Source organism: Lissotriton vulgaris, chromosome 2_1 (genome assembly GCF_964263255.1).
Source record: "Lissotriton vulgaris chromosome 2_1, aLisVul1.2, whole genome shotgun sequence".
NCBI lineage: Eukaryota > Metazoa > Chordata > Amphibia > Caudata > Salamandridae > Lissotriton > Lissotriton vulgaris.
In genome coordinates, this window is record NC_141687.1 from 1,448,715,781 (window position 1) to 1,448,734,162 (window position 18,382).

The window sequence follows — 18,382 nt, forward strand, 5'->3', positions numbered from 1 at the left end:
AATCAGGACACCTCATCCCCTGAAAAAAAATACATCTGAGGCTCAAGGCTTTAGAGATTGTTCGGTGTTAGATACCTCTAAAATAGGCTTATCTGATGAATTGCCCACACACAGAGAAATGGCAGTTTGGGATAATGCTAGTAACACTAGGGCAGTGAAAAGCCAGCACTCTAGTGTTGTTAGTCTTACCAGGGAAAAGTTCAGTTCTCTGTGCATTGTTTGTGTACTGTCTGAGAAACATGCTGACTTAGTTTATAAAACACACAAGGACCAACCCCGACTATTTTTTGTTACTAAACATGGGACATTCATGTCAATATAATCTCTGCAGGTTACAATTGAAAACAAATCGAATAAATTTGTGGTATGATGCATCGCGCGTACAAGCAGACTTACTTGATAAAGGGGTCCTCCAAGGCCGGAAACAACGTGCTATCCAAGTTTTCCTTTGACAAAGCCAATAGGGTGGTGTTGACTTTATCAATTCTGTTTTAATTTGTCATTGGTTTCGAAAAACCTCATTGTTGGGGGTTGGGGGGTGGGGGGGTGGGGGGGGGCGGGGGTGCTGTCAATGTAAAAAAAAACAATTGTAAAAGCACTAATATTTTTGTGTCTTAAAAAACAAACATTGCATAGTAGTCACTGGCACTGAAGGGAGCTATCGTGTGTGCACATGTTCTCCTTGTGAAAGAGTAGAATGACGTCACTCACAGAGAAGCTAGCGAATAGGTGAGGTGGGCTGACCCATTGGTCAGGCTATATGCTGCAGTGGGTGGATGTGAATGATACAACAACAAACAAATGGAGATGTATATCTATATGTAATTGTAGTAAGATCAAAAGGCCTTACCTAACGTCAGACCTAAATAATGATAAACCGATAATGTGCTGTTCTTTCATACTAATGTAACAAAAAATGAAACAAACTGATTTTAACTCAATCATAGCCTCTTCTCTCGCATTTAAAAAGTGGAGAAGATATGCTTTCTTCATTTCTTCTTAGGTGAACACAAATCAAATACATTGTTATCAGTTTGCACAATATTTGCCGTGAGACAGTTACTATTTGCTTTATTCCACATTACAAATGCAGCAAAAAGGTGCAAATGGGTTTGATCTGAATTTCTCTGTCAGTGCAAGCTTTTTGTAACACAATATTTGGAGACTGCTCAATGTCACTACAAGTAAAAATCTATAGACATGGCTTATTTCTTGTGCAGAAATATTAGCAATACATTCATGGAGAAGGCCATATTTAGTCTGTAGCTGCTTGCTACACACAGTGAGCTGAAAAGGGGAAAAGCTATAGTAGCGTCCACGGCCACCTGGCAACCAAGCAACTGAGTCTGTAAGCCTGTCTTGGACTTTGGAACTCTATGCCAGCCCTCTCCACAAGCCATTTGTGGGACCTGACACAGTTGTCAGCTCTTACTCTTGACCCCCTTAGCTCTGATGCTGGAGCCCGACCTTTCCTCAACTGGGAATCGGAAAAGCTGTCAAACTGCGGTGCTTAGGGGTGCCCAGAGCAAAATGTAAGGGCTCAGTTGAAACCTGCCTCTTAGGGTTGGTTGAGAGTAGCAGAGAAGGGTCATTAAGACAGCTGGGTGGGAATGTCAAAGGGAAAAGGTCAAGTGAAATTAGCCCTACGACAAGAAGATCAACTCTTGAATAGCAGGAGATTGTGCAGCACCCTATTGGAAGAGGGACAGAGCCTATTCCACAGGATGTTCATGGTCTCTTGAAATAAAGAGAGGGCTGTTGCTCTACCTGGGTATAGTGTGATCTATACGTGCGAGCCAAGTTCTGTTGGGAAGCAAAATGTGTAAATGGAGTGTCTCCTTCTGATGTCACCCAGCTCCCAACAGTGCCCTACATTTCTACCATTTAACACTTTGTGTAGGAAATGTATATAGGTGGAGGTGGCAGCAAAGGGTGGCTGGAATCTTGCATCTAACTTAGTGCCAAATTTGAAATTTGGCGTACATTACTCCATCTGTCCTGGTGGCGGAAGGCATCGCGTACTCCATCCTAACAGATTACCATCCACCAAATGTACAGATCTCTACCCAGTAGTGATCTCTATATCTTGACTGGAACCAGCATCATGGTGGTTCCTCTCAAGGTACAAAAAGTTCGGTGGATAGTCGCCAAACTTTTATTTTTCAAAAACAAACTGCTAAACTGGGAGTTTGTTATTGAAAAATAAAAAAAAGTAAGGATCCCTACAACCAGTGAGTTTTCTCTCTGGGCGTGGGGTCATTATTTGTTTTTCTTTCCCTCACACCAGCAGTGATGGACAGAAACAAGAACATTACAACATACACCTCAGTTTGGGCAGGCAGTGTAAGGCGCTTCCTCCGACAGCCTCTACTCCATTCGGCCTTCACAGGAAACTAGCCCTCAACCCAGCAAGCAGTGGCTTTGTCAATGCAACGTTGGCGGTCAGCTTTACTCTAAATGAGGCAGGCAGGACGAGGGTTCGATTGACTAGGTCTCCATCGCCTTTGTGATGGAGTCCCTTGTCCTCAAGACATGGTAGTGCCGGTGCTGCACACATAATATCACCAAAGTTGGCTTGAGCGATTGTCCCTTGTAGGGCCTGAAGCAACTTCAGCATCTGGCCGGTTCAAGATTTATTTTCTAATACTTACACCATGTCTTTACAGATCATGATAACGGTAAAGATAGTGGAAGGAAATCTCACTCCGAAATGAGCCGCTCCTTTCAAGATGGGTGAGCAATTTTATACATTTTTCTTTTGTAAACACCAATATTTATAACCTAATGTTAATACATATCCTATGTTAACATGCACATTTTGGCAAGTTGGTCACGTTTACCATACATTTTGCTAATCACGAGTACACTGCAAACATTGACTTTTTTTTTTACAATAATGGATAATTCACATTTTAGTATGTTTTCATGTTGTTTTAAAAATAAGGGCATGCCCTTTCCTTAGCATGTTTGTTTAAAAATGTAATAGCAGTGTGGTGATTGTTAGTTTGTCTTGCATAGGTCCCAGGCGCTGTAAATTAACCTATACAGAACACATGATGGACTTAAAGTGGGCCATGTTTGTGTTGTAACGCTAACAGGTGTTAATGCGTTAGTTCATATTACTTCACTTACTTATTTTTCATTCTCGGTTTTGTAATGAATGCATTTTTGGCATGAGCAGTAATGCTTTTTTCATGAAACATCCATGCACAAGGCTGCTTTCCCATTTAGGCTCCTATCTGAGGAACTACGCATTCCCTTCGAGTTTTACAGGTATTAGTCCCAATCCTAAAGCCCTAGGACTCCACATTCTAGGAAAGACACTGGCTATCCAAAGAATCTATCTAAAGCACTGGGCGAGCGGATGCTGAAAAGAGCCTATTGGGGATTCCAATCTGTGGCAGACGATACAGGTGAAACTTTAGTGAGGTCATTGCAAGAGCTGTCCTCTAGTGTGCTCTCACTCTTTCTAACACACCTTTCTCCTGTGTTTGAGGTATTTCCTGACTGCCTCTAATGAGAATGAAAAGACATTAAAAACAAAAAAAAAAACTAAGCAGACCATTCTGCTGCAAAACTCCGGCGATGAAGTGCTTAAGAGATCTTAACACCATAGGCAAGGATTTTGACAATTTCACAAAAGTAGTTGCAGGAATCAACATCCACTTCTACACTTAAGTAAACGCCATACAACAAATGATTCATCCCAACCCAAGCGACTCTGACTGAACCTCTAATGGTTGTGCTACAGAGCGTTACTGAGTAGAACTGGAAATATTAGTGAAGAAGCTTCCAGGCAATGACAATCTCTGCTTGAGAGCACTGTGGTGATGTCTTTTATCCCAACAACCATGTAGGTTGTCGATGCCAGGCCTTGCAGACTAGAAGAGGTGCTGCTCCCAATCGACAGGCAAGCCTCAAGCCAACAGTGAAGCAGAAATATTTTTCCAGACCATAAAAAGAGAAGGCTTGCCGCGTCTGAGATGAGAGAGAGAACATTGATCCATCCTTCATAAATAAATGTAGGCCTCAGCAGTCAGTTCCCTAATAGTGTGCGTTGGAGAAGGCACTCTCTTCGCTCATTCTTCCTGGAGTCCACCCCATCAATGAGAAAATTGGGCTGACAACAAAAGGAGTTGCCGGAGTGAGGCTTCTCTCGGACAGTCGCAAGATGGATTGCAAAGAACTGTCATCCTCACAGAAAGTTATGCATAGCCTGTCAGACTCGGCCTTCAGGTTAGTGGTGATAAATGTCAACATAGTAATTTAAGGTGACTCCCAAGTGAAGCAAAACATGTTGTCTTTTATAATCCTGGTCAGTGCCAGGGGAAACGATAAAGATGAGAAAACAATCCCATGAGTTTGGGAACATTCCAGTCTCTCCATCTCAGTAATCTCCTGGCTCTTCCTATATCAACAGGATTGCACCAAGCAACAAGGAACTCGTCTCCTTAATGTAGGCCACAGCTCTTGACCTTGAGGAGCCTGGCTTTCAATTAGTAGAGCATGGCTTTCGATAATGGTTGAGACCAGACTCATTGCAATCCACCAGAATAAGGAACTATGCTCAATGAAGTCATACATGTGTGAAGTCACATGTACACTGGACATAGAGGATTGCCCTTTGAGGCATTTTGTGTGTACTCTCCTTAGTTATTTTGTTTTGTTTGCAGTGGGATGTTATGTTCATGAGTCCTAGCCCAGATGTAGGGCCCTTCATGAAGAGCAACTCTGTAGATACCTGCCATACCGTCATCTCCAGCACATGGCCTGGCTCTTCATTCAACGTTTACCCCTCATTAGTATGGGGTCTGGAGTAGAATACCAGGGGCTGTATTATAGAAATTGTCTGCAAAGCTAAGTCAGGTAAGCCCCGAACTAATTTAGATGCTTGTCCAGATTCTTTTAATGGACTAGGATTGAGTACCTAGGGCTACACAAGTACCTGCCGTTCCTGCCAAAAGTGTAGATTCACAAGTAAGGATTATAATGTGTGCAATGCATCACCACCTATTGTGATACGTATAAATTAGAGGAGGCTTTGTCTGTAGGAATACAAATAAAAATAGACAGTTTGTGAAAACTTGTGACTACACAAATATTATACAATTTGGATAAAAAAACCATGAAATCTGAACCCAAATTAAGCTTTGAATAGCTCCCAGCATAGGGACAGAGTGGCAATGGATATATACATTAAATGATTTGTTCTTTTTTAAAAAAAAATGAAATTGGGATACCAGGGTGAAAAGAGCAATGGTAAGATTAAGACCATAACAAGAATTCCAGCAACCGAATTTCCATATAGATATAGAATCTGGAAGTACGTTTCCATGGTTAGCAATGAAATACCTATGAAATAACATATTGCCTAATTAGTAAATCTAATAATATTCAATTTCTTAAAAGAAAAAAGTGAAAAATCTACCCAATTCAAAAACCTTCTACATACAAAAAAAGTGTGAAAAATATTACTTAACAAACAACGAGATGGGAGGCAGCCTAACGTGTCTGTACAATTTTGACACATAAGCACTAGAGATACAACGTGAAGCTGCAGGCTCACTGGATCAAACATACCAGGGAATAGGTATCAGTCAAAAAATTCAAATTCAAATTAGCCTACATAACATACCTGGCTCTTCATTGTGTACTCTAGCCTAAAAACAAAGTACAGCTCACTAGAGGAGAAACGCAGATCGAAACAAAACCCACCTTCTCCTGGAGATCCCAAAAGAAAAGGTGAGCAAGACTGGAAAACAAGCCTTCTGCTCAGCTCTCAGACTCTAGACCCAAATCCCTGAATTCATGGGACTGAAATCGTATCTCTTTGGGTTCAGAAACAAACCTTATCTATATACTACACTAAAATACCTGACCCTTCTGTTTACAGTCCTCACCATACTCTCATCCTATCATTCAGTTCTTTTATATATCAAAAGTTTAAGGCAAAATAGTGGTTGTTAACCATTGAAAAGTTATCGACTCCCACAGTGGGGTGTTAGCCCAGTACTAAAAATGAGAAGGTGTGGCAAAGGACACCTTTCTTCTTTGTGAATGTTAAAAAAAAATCTTGGGGAATAGGCAGAGGTTCTAGGACCACTGCCAATTCTCAAACAAACATTTAAAGAAACTTTTTTTTTAAATGCAGCACCTTTTACTTTGAGAGAAATGGGCTGCATTAAAAAAACCGAAAACAATTACTGTACTTTAGGGCAATCAAAACATAGCGGTCTGCAGATCCAAGCAGGCCATCGTCCCTCCAATTAGAGAAAAAATTGTGATACAAGAATATAATTTCAAAAATATTGTTTATTCAAGAATATTGTGGGAAAGAACATAGAAGGTAAGATTATCAGGTTTAGGTATTTAATATAATTTTTTTAAATATCTTATATAATATCATTTTCTTTAATATAGTTGTATTAAATCTCTTTAATTAATTAATTAATTAGCTGTGATATTATTATTATGTATTAGTATTACAACACTATCTATTTTTTAGTATAGTTTACACATTTTAATGTGGAATTTAAAATGTATTAAAATGTAATGGAACTTTTTAATTTAGCAAAAGGTTGTTTGGTTTTTATGAGATTAGGGTGGGAAGTTAGTGAAAATATAAATGATAGTTTTATTTTTAATTAATTGTATTAAAAGATAATTACAAATTATGTCAATTATTTGATGGTGTCATTTACATTTTGTGAATTGAATTGGTATTTTATTTAGTGGTGGTTATTAGGATTATAGGGTATTTTGGTGGAAAGTTATTTTTAATATAAAATAGTTTATATGAGTTTGTAATGCTAATTTATTTATTAATGATGATGTAAATTAATTTATTGATTATTTTACAAATTTGTTATTTTAAAAAATGTGATCATTTCCTTTACTCATTATCTATTGAAACTGTTTTATACTGATTATTTGTTTAACATTTGATTCATTTTAGGTAATTCCAAATTTATTGTTAATAATGTTTACTTTATAACATCTTAAATTAATGATTTCTATTACATTTTTGGGGAATAGTGAGGGAAGTGTTTATTTTAAATATTTTTAATTTCTTATACATTTTTTCAATGCATTTCAAAGAATGATATTTGTATTTTTCCAGTTAATTTAATATAATTTATCCATAATGAACAATTAATATTTCTTCATTTTAAATATTTCTATTTTGTTACGCATTTAACGTTTTTCAACAAAACATTTACCAATTGAAAAAATGGATCTAAGCCCTCCAAAGTCCAACAGTTTCTCTACTGTTGTTTAGATTGGAATGGGAGTAGTACATTTAACCCCTCCAAAGTCCAATCATTTTCCTTACATTGGGATTAGTATAGCGAATACGATTTCTTCAAAGTCCAAAACTTTCTCTACTATTGTTTACTTTGTATTTTTCGTAATTATTTAAAAAAAATATTTTCAAATTATTTATAAAAATGACTAATTTGGAAAATGTAATTTAATTTAATACTTTTTTAATGAATTTTATTTTCTAATTACATTTGATATATGTTTCTTTTATATGTTTGTTACCGGACATGATCCAATTGTTAATGATTCTAAGATCATTTTTTTAAAGTTGTTTAAATATTTTCATATTTTATAAAGAATTTATATTTAATACATATTAATCACTAGAAATCCACCAAAAATAATCAAACTTCCGGTCCCTTTTTTGGTCCTCACACTATTGGTGCGTGGTGGGGGAATGAAGTATCCCATGTAGATCTTCAAAACGATGCACAATTACAGCATGCGATGACGTGCACAACGGAATACTGGGCAGATGATTTTTCATTGTAATGATTTTAATGTAATTTTTTTAAGTTGTATAAATATTTTCATATTTTACAAAGCATGCATATATATTTAATTTAGAATAATTAGAAATATGTATTTTTTCTACATTATTTTGTACTTTAATATTTAAGTACATTATATAACATGCAATATGAAATATATATGCATATTTCGATATACTTACTTTTTTATGGATATTCTGATCCAAAATATTATATTTTAATTTTCTGATAGTTTACGTACAAAGTATGTCAAATTGATAATTTTCTTGACTATATTTTTGACACTATATTTAAGTGTCACAATATTTTTGTAGATGATATCTTGTCATACAACCATATTCACGAAGTAGGTTGCATAGTGACTCACTCAGAATCAAAGCTTTCTGACTCAACCTATTTGTGCATCGGTCACATCGGAAAATTACTGGCCATGAATTGCGCCCAGTATGTTGTGAGCAGTAAATAGTACTTCTGCCGCTACATGTGAAATAGCTTTTGGGATTCCATAGTTCCTACACTTATTTTATTTCAATTTCCATACAGTCCTGGTTTTATTAAATAACATCTTACGAACCAGCTTTGATTTTATGTCCTTTGATTGATAGGGTGTAATGTTTGTAGGAATATCTTTTGTGCTTGTCGATTTCTGTCATGATGTACATCTACCCTGCTGAGAATATCAATCCTCCCTTTGTTTGCTTATTGCAGAAATCCATCATTTGTCTCCTTATCTCACTGGAAGACCAGGATTCCAGTCCCAGACTTTCATTTAATGTGTGTTGAGAGATGTAGTCTTTGTTTAATTTAAATTGAAATCCAATTGAAATAAAGTTCTTGATTACATAGTTGTGTGTAATAGGAGAGTCCAAGAGTGAGACATATTTGCAAGATTAACATGAACCCATGTGGTAACACTTCTAGAGCAATGCTTAAATCAGTAGAATAGCTCATTTCAAAATGCTTCATAACTTGATGGGGAAATTGGACATAAAAAAGGAATATTAAAGATTTATAATGTCATATGGTTGATTGCTGGTGCTATTATGTTTATTTCATCACAACTGTTTAGAGTCTTATTTTTGAACTAGCATTTTTGTTTTATTTAGGTTAATGACTTCCTTGCCTGGGCTGTGGTCCAGGGAGCCTTCCGCACCTGAGGTAAAAAAAACACGGCACACTTCACTGCCACCCATCCACACGGAGAAAGATGAAGACGGGAAGCCCATGCAGGGCTTAGGATTTGGATCCCTGCCACAAGGGTCACGCTCCGAGCCCAACATCTCAAAAGCTTTTATGGCATTGGATTCTGTCAAGGACATACATAAACAGATTGAGCAAAGTAAATACTTTTGTGATTTCCAATATCCATGAGCATTTAACGAAGTTACTTGCTTTTGAAAATCCATTATGCAATGTTTTCAATTTTACCATCAAGAAGTGCTTCCCTTAGAAGATGGGATATATATATAGCACCATAATGATAACCATCAAATAAACAAAACTTTTATTTTGATATGAACATACACTCCGCCTTCCGTGACTTCAACTGGTCAGATTCGCTGTTCTACCTCTAATTCTAAAGTACGGTTTCTAGAGCCACATAAGGCTCACTGGAAGTCTTTTCAGTGGTCATGCTGAAGTAGCTGTTTTGTTGAAGTGAGGGTCACTTGTAATGCCTGTCAATATATTGGGGTGCACTAGGAAATATAATAATCTAGCAGGTTCTGCAAAACGTACGAGTGTGCTTTGGGCTCATTTTCCAATACACTGCCTCTTTTTGAAGAATCGTCTTGTTCTTAAGTGCCCCGATGACTCATGACCAGTTTACTGAATTAGTGAATTCATTACCAGTGGGCACTTACAATGCCTTCCAAGGAGGATAGAAAAGTTGTTAATTGGCTACCTTACCATTATGGATTCCAGCCAAAGCAGATGTCTTCAATGATGGCAAAGGAGAATTTATTGCTGATGATCTCGATATCATGTTGACGGCGAGGCGGTTATCGCCTGTCTCTTACCATCCCACCCCAAATGCAGTCGCCAACTGTTCCTGCCTGCTTCATATCCCTGCTCCACACTGATACTGAGCTTAGAATGTAGGCAAGAAGGAATTAATGCCTGCCCTCTGTACATTTTGATTGGTTAGGTCACACCCGGCATTCCACAGAGTGTTATTCTCCATAATATCTCCCGTTTTTATCAGCTACTAATACCTTTGCAATAAAAATGATGCAACCTGACAGCTAAACGCTGTTAGCACAATCACCTTTCCAGCCTGGGTCATTTAACTGATACGTCTTCAATAGATATTTCTAAATTCTGTTGACAAAATTCAAGTCCTGCTGCCTTTGGCGAATTTATCAAAATATCATTCTGAGCACTAAAATCTAGAAGACACCGCGTTTCTCTCAAATGTTTACAGACCAATTAACCTGGTTTCGTATACCATTCATAATTGAGTGTCCTCTTTTTCTCTAATACATTCTTGAAATTCATGCACACCACATCATGAATCTTATATTCATCTGCAACTCAACTAGGAAGATTTTACTATAGAGAGGTGAGATATCAGTGAGGGTTACCTGCCACCAAAAAGGTTGTTTTCCAAAGTGACATGACAAGAGCCAACTCGAGCTGTCCATCAGCCAACGGGAGCACAGTGGTGGAAAACTCCATGTTACTGCCAGCTACCCACCTACAACGTTATGTGACGTATGGCCTCATACTGCTCCATTTGTAAATTTGATTGTGTGGATCAGATGCACAGGCGTGCATAAGATTAGCCATGTGTAATATGGCCTGTCCACTGCGAGCCTTCCTATCACCATCCTGTACATTCAATTAAAGATGATATATACACATGAGAGTCTGTCACCCTCTCTTACGCCATCATCACCTGGCTTCCTGCCACCCTTCCCGGCTCGGTTGTAACCAAATAAAATACCAAGGGGTCCTGCCACCCTCCCTCAACAGGCCCCGGACCTCTCTCCGCCTCAAGTGGCGCACACTCTGCTCTAGTGAGAGTCGACAGCTGACGACCTGTTGAGTGAGACTGTCTGTGACTGAGCTGCTGTCAGTATTGATATATGACGCTGCCTATGATGTCACTGTGGAATGGATCACCCCTTGACAGAAAACAAACCTTTTGCTGACAGGTTGCCCTCTATAATTATAAATGGCAGTATCTCCCATAGTGAAGTCAGAGCCCCCCTTTCTTACTTTCCAGGCTGGGGTGCAGGTGTATTCCCAGCCAACTAGTCACTGAGCCGTATCTGACTGGGACGATGGCCTTTGGATAACCCCGAGCACCACCTGAATTCCCATCCTTTTTTGGGGGAAATCTATTTCAATTAAGGAAAAAGGTAATTTTTTTGCAAATCCATTTTTTTATCACCCCTCGTATGTGGGCTGTATGCAAAGCATAGAATACACGCATGTAGAATTAGCTAAAACAACAGCGATATAAACGTATGCGTTTAAACTAGAACGGGGCGTATCATCAAGACAATTATCGCTGCTTTAGCTGCCATTTTCGTCCGGAAAGCAGCGATAATTGTATCGCACTATTAGCAAGGTCACGCTATCGCGTGAATCCTTGCCTTAGCGCCCTTTCCCTGAACGCCCAGCTCTGCATCTCTAATGAGATGCAAAGTAGGCGTTCCGTCCCAAAATACAGTGAGAAATGTTGCTAACCAACATTTCTCCTATTTACAAGCTGCAAGCTAAAGAGCATATATAAAAATAGCGCTAACCTTGGTTATCGCTACTTTCCTTGCGCCTGCTTTCAGGTTGACTTAGCCATATTATCCAATGTAAGGTGGATATTATGGCTAAGTCTGGCATGCCCTATCATAAAGGTATCGCTGGGGCATATTATCAAGGGGGTTTATCTCCGCTTTTTTGGCTTTAAAAGCCAAGAAAGCGGAGATAAAATTATCTCCCTATTACCTAGCTGTCGCTAACACCAGTTAGCGACAGCTAGTAGGAGATAGCGACCATCTTGGGCCCCGCTTTGCATGTCAGTGATATTTATCACTAATGACATGCAAAGTGGGCGTGCCAAGATGTTAGCAACTGGAAACAGCCGCTAACATCGCTATCTCCTATTACCAACTTTTGGAGATATTCGCGCTAAGCGCAATTATCTCCATAAGCTAACACCTGCCCCTGAGCAGTTCTTAGCTATGTTATCCAATGGTAGGTGGATAACATGGTTAAGAGCGTTAGCTCGGTAATGCATGAATATCGCTGACTTTTCAGCGATATTCATGCATTTCAGCCGATTTTTATCGCTTAGGAGATAAACCTTGATGATAGCAAGGTTCCTAAGCGATAAAAATCGCCGCAGCTCGGCGATAAAAATATTGCCGCTAAGCCAACATAGCGATATGTTCCCTGTGCGATTATAGCTGGATTTCCAGCGATAATCGCACAGTTTTGTAGCTAACGCTTGGATTTCTTTTGCTTTGGAGATAAGCATTACTGATAGCACGCTATCTCCGCGATAGAAACCAGCAGTAGGCAGCGATAAATATCCTAGCGCTAAGTGCGCTTAGCGATAATTATCGCCGGTTGTTGATGATATACCCCTAAATGCAAGATTTAGAGTAAATGCTTGTATCAAGTAGGAATACTGTTTACCTCGACATCTGATTGTATGTATGTATGTACTGCTTGTTTCCTGTTTCCAGATTAATATAACTGCATTCTATTTATTCTGTATTCAAAGGGTTAAGGAAATCAGATCTAAAGGCTATTAAGAAAACAGAGGTAAGAATTTCTAAACATTATTCAAAAAACGTGACGACACAGAACATTTGATATAGTACAGACCTAGACCTAACCTTTGTTGGCGCAGCAGAAAAATCTCGAACATTGGGTGCTGCATATACAGAAATGTTTCTTCCCCTCTTTCTTTTTTTGACTATTTACGATAAAAACACATTTGTATCACACATATTTGCAGTTTAAGAGGCAGAGAGACAAAGCGAGTATCAGAATCGCGAGTTCCAAATTCCAAAATCAGCAAATGGCCTTCATGGACCCCTTTAAGATAAAAAGCATTAGCAACGAAAAAGGCTAACAAAGATCTGCATGCATCAAAAAGGAAGTTTCTAGATTGGTTCAATGCAATTAAAATGTGTGATGTCAACTGAAGTAATGTAAGATAATATGTTTCTAATTGGCGGGGGAGTGGGAGGGCGAGTAACACTCCTTATGTAGCGCCCCAAACTGCTAGGCAGTGTCTCGGTGACGATGACAGAGGGGTAACAGGAGATAGAGGAGGTGCGATTAAATTTCCTGCTGCACGAGCAGGTGTTTGATGGTTTACGGTCTTATAACGAGTACAGTAGTCATCAGGACCTCCGTACTCGTGGTGGTGGTCTGACCAACACCACCACTGTGGGTCCCCCCGCAGTATTCTGATTGTGGCGGTCAGACCACCACAAGACCACCGGCTCTACCGGGATCAAGGATCCTGCTGCGAGGGCGGTCACCCAACTGTCTCAATATGCTGGTGGTGCTGATGCCGGCACTGCTGAGCCTATTATGTGTTGATTTTCCACTGCCCATTTAATGGCTCTGAGCCCTCCATGACAAGAGTGGCGGAGAGGCAACTAAGGGGGCCCTAATAGGATCTGGGCCTTGCTGTGCATGCAGAGGAGCACATGTTGTGCCCCTCCCCCCCCCTTGAATTACTGCAGCATCATGCAGGAACATGCTGCTGGCGCTGTCACAGTGGCGGTCTGTTGTGTAGGCTCTCCTATGAGCCTTACACAGCTGGCATGATGAGACCAACACAGCACCGCCTGCATGCCCTGGATCGCACTCGTAATCTGGCAGGCGCACGCCGGGGTTAGCTATCCTCCTGCTGGCACAGTGGTGGCGGGCCGACAGGAGGACCACCAAACTCTTATTAAGGCCCTTAGTGTAGACCAGAGGTAAGACGTGCGAGGTAATATTACAGAAGTAAGATATACACAGGTAAGATGTACAAGGGTACGTTGCTTGCACAGCAAGAGATTTGTGTCTATCGGAGGCAAGAAAATACCTAGGAAAGGTGAAAAAGCTTCAAGCCTAAACCAACAAAGTAGTTTGCTGGGTTAATATAAACTGTTATAATTCGGAGTGCAGGCGAATTGATGTATTGAGGGAGGATCAGGGTGTTTAGAAGTGTAACAGAGCCGGAGGCCGCCAAATCCCTGCCAGCGGCCACCACTCAAATATGTATCCATCCTCAGAGTATTATTATATTAAGGATATATATTGGCGTGGCGGCCCCGGCGTTTGGCGGCCCTGTGCAGGTGCACAGCTTGCACATGCCTAAGGCCGCCCCTGGATGCAATGATGTAACATCAGAGCACTCTGATGCAATGCAATGCCTGCCTTTCCTCACTTCTACTGACCTCCTCAGGGCTCTACAGACTCAGGTGAAGCAACAGAATGGCTGGGGTCGCCATTCACCAGCAAAACTGCATGGATTGGTAAGGCATGGACAGATCTACGTGATGCTGCACATCTGTTCCATGTTCGCTATGCAGGAGCAGCATGGATTAATATGAGCCGATGTTTGCAGGTGGGGCCACCCAGAACTCACTTGTTAGAACCAGCACTTATTTTTCCTCTACGGACTTGGATTCAGAGCAAGAGAGAGAGAAACAGAAAAGGGGGTAAAGAGAGAGAACAAGAGAAACACAGTGAGTGACAAAGAGAGAGAGCAGGGATGAAAGAGCACCTGCAAGATTGAGATAGCAAGGGCAGTGAGCATCTGGCGGCTGATTAAAGAATCATGAGGTGGAATTGAGAGTATGCAGCCTTGACATATATAGCACCCTGCTATTTGATAGTGCCAAGAGCGGGCTTCTGAAGGCACTTATTTTATTTCTCCAAATTAAGCACTGAGAAGCAGGGTGCTCAGAAAAGAAGAGGGAAGGAAAACTGTAGGAAAATGTTTCTCTACATACTATACAAAAATGAGGCATAGTGTGCAGAGACTCCAGTGGATCCCCAGAGGCTTTACAGAGGCTAAAGTAGATAATACTAATGCTCTCTTTTGTGGTAGTGTGGGCGAGCAGTTAGGCTTATCAGAGGGCAGTGTTGGGCACACACAGTGGCAATAAATGAGGCACACACTTAATGAATGAATCCAAGACCAATTTATAAAAATAATACTTGATTATATTTCTTTTGTAGAACCACAGAACTTCGTTTTAGGTAAATACGTTTTGTAATAGAAATACTTTTCAATATCAAAAGTGAACACAGTGCAATTTTCAGACTTTGCAATGTCTTCAGGAGTTAAGGTCAGTATTGGGCAAGGTTCAGTTTAGCACCGACAGTACACCAGCAGTGGCCTAGGGGCGGCCCGGTTCAGGGTGCAAATACGATGTCAGGTGCCCAATACAACTCAATGAAGAGTGGAGAAATCGAACAGAGACTGTTTACAGGTAAGTTACAGCGGCTTGGGGAACTAGTCTCTGGGGGTTGAAGCAAGCACTGGGCAGGCTCTAAAGCAGCACCAATACTAAACCAGCAGCAGCACGGGGCGGCCAGGTGCCCACACAGCATTGGGTGCCCAGCGAAAAGCAATGCTGAAAGGCCAAATTGGAAAAGTGCTGCAGGCTTAGACAGGTCGAAGGAAATCAACAGCTTGAGAGGTATGTAGCGATGCTCGGGGACATAGAGACACCTGTGGTATTCTACACCAAGCCCAGGGCGAATGGGTGCAGGGTGTCTTTGGTGTCGGAAACGGCTTACCGGAGTAGGTCGCGGTTGAATGGGTCTCCGAGCGGAGGCTGAAGGTGATATTGAGGAGTCCGGGAGAGATCAACCTTCGATGGGCTTGGGCTTTGGGAAACTGACTAGGACCGGTGGACCACTTGGATTCAGAGAGGTGGAAGTGAGAGCAGGGTTTGCTTGAAGATGGTTGCTTTTGAACAGGTTCACTGTTCTTGCGAGATCTTGATCTTTGTTGAAGGCAGGCATTCCTCCCAAGGTTTTGGAGGTTGCTGAGCTCCAGGACAAGTCATCTTTTGGTACAGGATCATTGAGGGCTGCAGACAGGCTGGTAGGTCTGGGGCCAAGTCAATAGTTCTCTGCAGTGTTCTCTGCTGGTGACACTCTGTGGTGTCAGGTTCTTCTTAGTTCGTCAGGAACTGTACTTCAGGGTCTGGGGATGCCACCTAAATACTAGATTTAGGGACGTTACAAGGGAGTGATAGGTAGTAGGCAAAGGGCCACTTACCTAGGGTGTCTACTCCCTATATTATGCCCACCTCCTGTGGGAGGGTGACATAGTCCTAACCCTGGTTGGATAGGTCACACCATTTTCAAGATGGTGGGCACTGAAAAGTGTACTTCACCTTACCTCTAGCACTTGAGGGGTGGAGTTGGCCAAGGGGGGCACATCTCCTATTCTTCCGGAGGTTTCCCGCTTGTCTTCTCATCAAAAAAGGATTGAGGACAGGAAGGGGACCTGCTTCCTCTAACAGGACAGGCTTGGATCACATTACAAAGGCGGCAAGGCCTTTGAAGCTCCCCGCCACAGATGGCTCTTCCTGACCAGGGGAGGTGTGAACACCTCCACCCAGGAAAGGCATTAGGTTCGACCTCAGAGCGCAGGCACCTACCCTATGAGGTCAGAACACCGTTTGGTGATAGCAGACTAGCTTAGGCCAGTCGGTGACCACACTAAGGGTTGGTAGGTTTCAGGGGACCCCTCTGGGGGGGCTTCTGTGTGCAATTTTCTGATAAACATGACACTGGAATCAGTGCATGTTTATTATGATGAAATGTTTGGTACCAAACATCCCATACTTTAGTTAAGTCATCATGGAACTGGGGAACTCGTAATGACGAGTGTCCAGTCCATGTCATTACTGTGGCTTCCCTGGTCACTTACAATATCCAGAAGTCAACAAGGGTTAAGCAGGGGCATATCTGCTCATGCAGATATGCCCTCACAGGAGATATAGTGCACCCTGCCTTAGGGCTAAGGCCTGCTAGAGGGGTGCCTTGCCTATATCTCATGCTGTGTCTGTGGGCATGGCACACATGGATGTGTTTTAAATGGGTAAGAGGAGCACTTCTTAGCTTTTACAAATTTTTAATACAACTAATCAGGTTTTATGTTTATTAACATAAGCGTGCAGCTGAGGTAGCACGTTTGTCCTAACCGTGCCAATATAAAAGTCCTATCTTAAGTGTGTAACACACTTAACCTCGATGCACTGTTGCTATATGTGGTTCAAGAAACGAACAACACCTTTTTTTTAAAGAGACTACAGCCTTGGGCACAAGAGAAGATTCATCGTCTTTGAATATGTGTTACATAATAATGTCTTGGAAATAATTTTATGTTGACGTTGGAATGTGAACATGAGAATTTTGTTTGTAATTCTGTGAAGTAAATTTGATGAGTATAAACAGTTGAAAAATTGATGTTTATTTTTGAAAAAATACTGAAAAGTCTGTTTAAAAAAAGGTGTTGTTCGTTTCTTGAACCACATATAGCAACAGTGCATCGAGGTTAAGTGTGTTACACACTTAAGATAGGACACATGGATGTGTGCCATGTCGACTCTTCAGTTTTGTCTGCACTTAGACACACAGGCTGCAGTGGCAGTGTGCATGTGCTTGGTGAGGGGTCCCTTAGGGTGACACAATTTGTGCTGTAGCCCTTAGGGACCCTCTTTACACACAAGGCCCTTGGTACCAGGGGTACCTTTTTCTAGGGACTTATATGTGAGCTAAAGTGGTGGCAATTGTGGAAACAAACAATACAGTTTTAGGGAAGGAGCTCTGGCCCAGGGGATCTGGTTGGCAGGGTCCCTGTGCACTTCAAGTCGAAATTACATAATTTTCTAGGCAAAAGGTGGGGCTAACCATGTCCAAAAGAGGCACTTACCTACAAAGGCCAAATTGTGGTAGAGAGATTGGCAGGACTTCGGTCAACTAAAATGTAATAAATGGAAACTTTAAATAATGGGTTGGTAAGGCATCCTCCTAATACCTATAATGGATTAATTTGCTTTACATTTCACTAGTTGGTAGATATTCAGTTGTGGAAGGCATACTGGGTACCTTAAAACATGGAAAGGAAACCTCCCAAAATGTGTCTCTTACTTTAGTAAAGAACCAACACATTTCTTATAAATTATTAATGTAGTCCAAGACTATCTTGTCCCAGAGACCATTCTCAGTTCCCTGAGTGGTACAACTAGCCATATGCGACTCCATGGGTAACTAGGGTAAGAGACAAGGTTTGGGATATATATTGTAGCACCAAATGCATTCTTGCTCCTGAAATTGCCTTAAGGTTGTATTTTATACTAAAATACAACGCTAAAAGACGTATTTGGATTTCACATGTTTAGGCAGCATTTTCCTGAAATTTCATGAAATTACCTGAATTTCACCCACCCCAACCCATTACTAATGGGAGAAATTCTGCAGCTTTCATCGGATTGTCATAGGTTGTCATACAGTTCCTATTTACTGAGTAAGCCTGTGCGTTTATGCAATATAAGCTTCAAAACTATGTGGGACTGTATCCACTCATACCATCA

The 18,382-nt window shown here is 40.9% G+C and overlaps 1 protein-coding gene across 1 annotated transcript in view; it reads left to right on the top strand.

The window, feature by feature from the left end:
• The window catches only part of MAP3K19 (mitogen-activated protein kinase kinase kinase 19), a 263,793-nt gene that overhangs the window by 178,454 nt on the left and 66,957 nt on the right, over positions 1 to 18,382 (top strand). Inside the window, exons 4-6 of the mRNA XM_086957307.1 lie at positions 2,667 to 2,733; positions 8,921 to 9,153; positions 12,544 to 12,584. Coding sequence (XP_086813433.1) covers positions 2,667 to 2,733; positions 8,921 to 9,153; positions 12,544 to 12,584 — 341 coding nt within the window. The remainder of the gene's footprint in view (positions 1 to 2,666; positions 2,734 to 8,920; positions 9,154 to 12,543; positions 12,585 to 18,382) is intronic.